This window comes from Octopus bimaculoides, chromosome 2 (genome assembly GCF_001194135.2).
Source record: "Octopus bimaculoides isolate UCB-OBI-ISO-001 chromosome 2, ASM119413v2, whole genome shotgun sequence".
Classification (NCBI taxonomy): domain Eukaryota; kingdom Metazoa; phylum Mollusca; class Cephalopoda; order Octopoda; family Octopodidae; genus Octopus; species Octopus bimaculoides.
In genome coordinates this window covers 115781362-115787430 of record NC_068982.1, presented here as the reverse complement: position 1 = coordinate 115787430, position 6069 = coordinate 115781362, and the positions used below count along the sequence as shown (strand labels likewise).

Below are 6069 nucleotides of genomic sequence, written 5' to 3'. Positions count from 1 at the left end.
TATTTTGAAAGTTTTTCCATTTCTTTTCGAGAAACGTTGTCATCTGCTGGTATTGATACATCAATTAGAAAGCATTTTTTTCCTTCATGATCTTTGACAACTATATCTGGTCTATTTGCCTTAATTTCTCTATCTGTGTGTATTGGCATATCCCAGAGTATGGTTGCTTTCTCGTTTTCTGTGACCTTTTCTGGCGTGTGTTTATACCATCTTTTTTCTGTTGTTATTCCATAGTGTTGGCATATTATTATTATTATTATTATTATTATTATTATTATTATTATTATTATTATTATTATTATTGTTGTTGTTGTTGTTGTTGTTGCTTTTAATGTTATCATTATTGTTATTGCTATTATTATCATTATTACGATCATCATCATTATCATCATTGTCATCATCATCCTCATCATTATTTTTTTTGTTGTTTCTATTTTGTCATTATCATAATTTTATATTGTTTTCTTTTGTTTTTGTTTTACATATTACTGATGTTTAAATTACAGTGGTAAAGAGATGAAACTAGGATTAAGGAGTTAACTTCTTTCTCTAATCTGCTCTTCATGAGGAACTGAGCTAGAAATCAGAAATCAGTGGCCTTGTTCTTATGTCTGGGAGTCTTGTACTCTGAGAAAGGCATCAGTTATAAAGGGGACACTCAAATATTATATTTCAGTTATTGGGTAGCTTACTGTTATTAATTTCGTATTTGAACCTATAATAGTCTTGCAACCAGGTTCCACTGAGAAATACTTTCCACCACAACTCTCGGAGAGGCTGTTGTGTTCCATAAAACCACTTTAAAGAGGTTAAACTACATAAAAATTTTAAACTGTTGCTTTTTATTTTACTGCTTTTCAATTTATAGTGTTTTCTACATTGATTTCAGTTTGTATTATAGAATTTGTTCATAATAAAGCCTGAAATTTATTAGAGGGTGACCACAACGGTACATTGAAATGAATGAAAGAAAACCAGATCACAAATGAAAGATGTTGGTTACTAGGCATGTGGTCAGTTTTTGTTGGAGACAGTCACAGGGTTGCAACTGATTCCAGTATAACATAGGTATTTATTTAATCAATCCTCAGAAATGAAAGCTAAACTTAATCTTGCAATCAAGGAAGACAAGTCCTTAGATTTTTTGGCCTGCCAGTTTACTTTACTGGAGTTTTTTTTCCTTGTCTTCAAATACTGATTTCCTTAGACAAGGTATCAAGCCAAATGTTTGATTCAAAGAGGGCTGTTAAGACAGCTGAGTGTATTACTAGATGAACAAATGGTAAATTTAAACTTAAGCAGGATTTGAACTTGAAATGAAGAAAACAAAACCAAATAACATAGTATATTTAGTTCAGCTCTATACAGCATGTATCAAATTCATCTTCTTTCCAGCACTTTGTAAAAGGAATTTCTTTGAACAAGGTACAAATGGCTATTTTCATAGTGAACGTAGCATAAGTTCTAGAATAAGCTCTAGTATAGTATTGTTCTTTTAGTAGGCCGAAAGATAATTCTGGCACTTGCTACATTAACATTCAGAAGGGAGAAGAGCCAAGTTAACAAGTGTTAAGCATGTAGTGTGATGTTCTTCCATTTCTTTCCAATCACTGATACTTCTACGTCTATATTAAGTCATCTCATTTACCTTATATTGTAAGTACTATTATTTATATCAACAAAACCTTATAGTGTAAGTAATATCTTGTCAGTAATGTCATCTATATGAAGAAAACATTATGAAATAAATATAATATTGTAAGAGTTACACTGACAAAACCTTATATTGTAAATCTTATATAGTAGGTAATATCATTTATATTAATAAAACATATTATAAGTGATATATAAACAAAACACTATATTGTAAGTAACATTATTCACGTTAAGAAAAACTTTAAATGGTAAGTAATACTATATTAACAAAACATTATTTTGTAAGTAATATTATTTAAATTAACAAAAACTTTATATTGTAAGTAATATTTATATTAATAAAACATTATACTGTAAATAATATTAGTTACATTAACAAAATGCAGGCATGGCTGTGTGGTAAGAGTTTTGCTTCCCAACCACATAATTCCAGGTTCAGTTCCACTGCACATCACCTTCAGCAAGTGTTTTCTACTATAGCCTTGGGCCAACCAAGGCCTTGTGACTGGATTTGGTACATGGAAACTGAAAGAAGCCATTTATATATCTATGTGTGTTTGTTTTTGTCTCACACTGCTGCTTGACATTCAGTGTTGATGTGTTTATGTTTCCATAACTTAGTAGTTCAGTATAAGACACCAAGAGAATAAGTACCAGGCTTTAAAAAACGAATAATGAAGTTGATTCATTTAACTAAAATTTCTTCAACGTACCACCCCAGCATGGCCGCAGTCTAATGACTGAAACAAGTAAAAAAATATATAAAGGTTTTGTAAGATTTTTAATATAAGCTATCATTTACCCTAGTTAAATTGGAATATTTCCCACTTGAACATTAAAGTGTCTTAACCATTTAAAGTAAGAAATCTACCAATCACTAAGCAGTCGCTACAAAATGAAATTAACAGATGCAGATGCTTTAAGATTTCACTTACTCCACTCCTGCGACTATTCCTCTCAGAATAAGGTGCAGGGGTTTCAGGGCGTTGAGAAACTGTATCATACATGAATTGATCTGGCTGTAAAAAATATTAAATATTAATTTTTATTTATATTTTGATTAGACTGGTTTGAAACCAGTGCAACTGCTGCGGTTAACATACTTCTTCAAAAGCCCCAAGTCAATGGTTACAAAGAAAAAAACATATGCAAGAAGGGAATGTAAAGAAGGTGTTCACTGGAAGAATTTGTAGAAAAAATTATTAAAAGAGGGATAGTCACTATAAGGCTGAGAGAAGGAGAATTATATTGTAGGATTGGAAGAAGGAAGAGTACATTGCAGGACTGAGAGAAGAGGATGTACCATGTAGGACTGAGAGAAGGGACTACATATTATTGGAATGGAAGAAGGAGCATTTTGTCAGGTTATGAGACAGGGAGTACATTACAGGACAGGCTAGGCACTAGCCCTGAGTTTGAAGGTTCTAATTCCATGCAGTTCATGTTCAGAGGGATGGAGTGACTGCAAATAGGTAGTTAATGTTTTGACTGAAGAGTGAGGGAGGTAAATTGAACCTTGGAGCACATCACAGATGATTAAGTGTAGATCAGAGAGAGTTACCTCAGTATGTACCACCACAATTGTGCAAATTAGAAGATATTCATCAAAGTGACAAAAGATTAAGAGCCTAAGATGGGAAGTGTCATAAATAGATTCATGTACTACATATGGCCGAAAGCTTTGCTGATATCTAAGGCAACAACACTGTTTTCATCCAACTTCTTGATGGTGAGGAAACTATAATAGTTTCAGCTCAACAAAACAGAACAAATAGCAAATTTTGGTATGGCTAAATTACTATATTTGGTCATGCTCAAACAACTTCATATGTACGAGAGCCAAGTACAGAAATGCTGTCATAAACCAAATACAGAAATACTGTCAACAAGGTGAGAGTTGGCAATGAATTCAACAAGGAATTTTAGTGTGCAGGCAGGTGTCCATCCGGGCATGATTTTCATCCCACTGCTGTTTATTACAAGGCCATGACAGAGGAGTCTTAAAAAATCAGCTGTCCATTTGAACTCCAATATTCCAATGACTTAGTTCTCAAAGCTAAATCTATCAATGGTTTAGAAATCTCAAACATGGAAGCCAAGCCTAGAATCAAGAGTCCGTAAAGTAAATCTAGCAAAGATTAAAAGTTCTGACAGGAAAGAAAATTACTTGCTTCTGCCATTCAGGAAGTGGACATGCTTGGTGTGCAGAAAAGGAGTTCAAAAGAATTCCACACTGTAGCAAGTGTAAACTTCCAGTGTACAGGAGATCCAGAAGGATGACAGATTGGATGACAAGCAAGACAGACTTTATAAGTTGAAGATGCACAGGAATAGTCACCAGTAAATACACTTGTAAAATGAATTCTTTCAGATACTAACACGTCTACAGTATTAGTTGATAACTTCTTTCACTTAGGTAACCTAATTAACAAAAACGGTACGTGCTCTGAAACAGGTTAAGAACAGGGTGAAGAGAGTTCATGGTGCTACTATTTCTGCTGATAACAAATGGAATCTATCTTTAAGTGAAGGGTAGATAGTATAATACTATGTCGGATGACAGCGAAACACAAACATTGAAAATTGAAGACATGAGAAGGCTGTTGTGCAACCACTGATAGTGGCACACCTACTGATGATCACGCAGCCACAGATATTAACATACCCAGAAATATCTGTGTACATACTGATATTCGTGCACCCACTGATATCTATATACATATTTATATTAACATAGCCATTGATAATCGCGCACATGCCAATATACTAGTAATCAAATTTACTGGTATTTCCACACCCACTAATAATTGCGCACTACTGATGATTGCACATTCCCTGATAATTTTTGTACACCCTTTGATATCTATGTACATGCTGATATTTGTGCATGCACTGATATCCATACACATATTTATATTCATGAAGTGACTGATAATCATGCACATACCAATACACTGGTAATCAAATTTACTGTAATCCTGAACTTACTGATTATTGCGCACCCACTTATATTTGCACACCCATGATATTCATACACCCACTGATATTTATGGGCTACCAATGAGTGCACATCCCCTGATAATTGTGCAACATGGATAATCACACACTCATAGATAATTTTGCTAACATTTGACCATCACGCACCCACAGATAATTGTGCAAACATTTGATAATGGTGCACAGAATGATATTCACACTCTCAACTGTATCAATGCATAGATTGATGAACATCATGATGATTGATTGCATCCACACCCTGATGATTGCAGTCATCATGATAATGCATCAAACTGCATATCCAGTAGCATTGAATTTATATTCAAATGTTCAGGAATCTGCCATTTATTCACTCTTTCTCTCTCTCCCCCTCTCTCTCTCTCATATATATATATATATATGTATATTATATGCGCACACATACTTACTCATACACACACACATATGTATATGAGGTGCGTTCAAAAAGTATTTGACTTTTTTTTTGCCCACCAAAACTAATGCTACATAAGCAAAATCCTTTGAGTGGGAACGTACACCCTACCTGTACATGCTTGAAAATTTTTGTACCAATAGGTTGCATCAGTTCTGGATTGTTATGCCTTAGAGTACAGGCATGTAGTGCACACTCATCAGATTTTCATTTCTACAGAACACATTGAGCTGAGATATTGCATCAAGTTTTGCTAAAAGCTTCATGATACTCAAGCTCAAACCATCCAAAAGATTTGACAGGCTTTTGGCAATGATGCCATGGGCAAGACTCAGATCAAGGAGTGGTACAATCATTTCAAACATGGCTGCACCTCAGTAGAGAGTGAGGCATGCTCAGGCAGGTCAACCACAAGCCAAAACGAGGAACTGGTTGGGAACATTCAGTAAATATTCATGGAAGACCATCATGTAACAACCCAGAAAATTGCTCGCAAAGTGGGAATAAAAACAAGATCAGTGCATTCTATTTTAATGATGATTTGTGAATGCAGAAGGTGTTGGCAAAATGCATTCCCAAGGTTCTAGGATAGCAGTAGAAGCAGCTCTGCTTGGAAATCGCTCAGGACTTGCTGGACTATGCAAACTATGACCCAGACTTCATGATGACTATTATCATTAGTAATGAGAGATGGCTTTATGGTCTCTGCTTGACATGTTCACTCATCTAATGTGAAAACGAAAATCCAACAAGCATACACTACATGCCTGTACTCTAGGCGTAACAGCCAAGAATTGACGCAGCCTACCAGAGCAAAAATTTACATGCATATGCAAGAAGGGTGACATCACCTTCCACCCAAAGGATTTTGTGCTCATGGAATTAGTTTGGACAGGAAAAATTAAAGTTGGATAGTTTTTGAACACACCTCATATTTGTGTGTGTGTGTGTGTGTGTGTGTGTGTGTGTGTGTGTGTGTGTGT

At 34.8% G+C, this 6069-nt stretch overlaps 1 protein-coding gene across 8 annotated transcripts in view; it reads right to left on the bottom strand.

Moving 5' to 3' along the window:
• LOC106879350 (cadherin-87A) overlaps positions 1-6069 on the bottom strand; it is a 72899-nt gene that overhangs the window by 6785 nt on the left and 60045 nt on the right. For 4 of the 8 annotated variants that reach the window (XM_014928859.2, XM_052978646.1, XM_052978644.1 and 1 more), the window contains one exon: positions 2592-2675. The exons of the other annotated variants lie outside the window; for them this stretch is intronic. In XM_014928859.2, coding sequence (XP_014784345.1) covers positions 2592-2675 — 84 coding nt within the window. The remainder of the gene's footprint in view (positions 1-2591; positions 2676-6069) is intronic. 8 annotated transcript variants of the gene reach the window in all.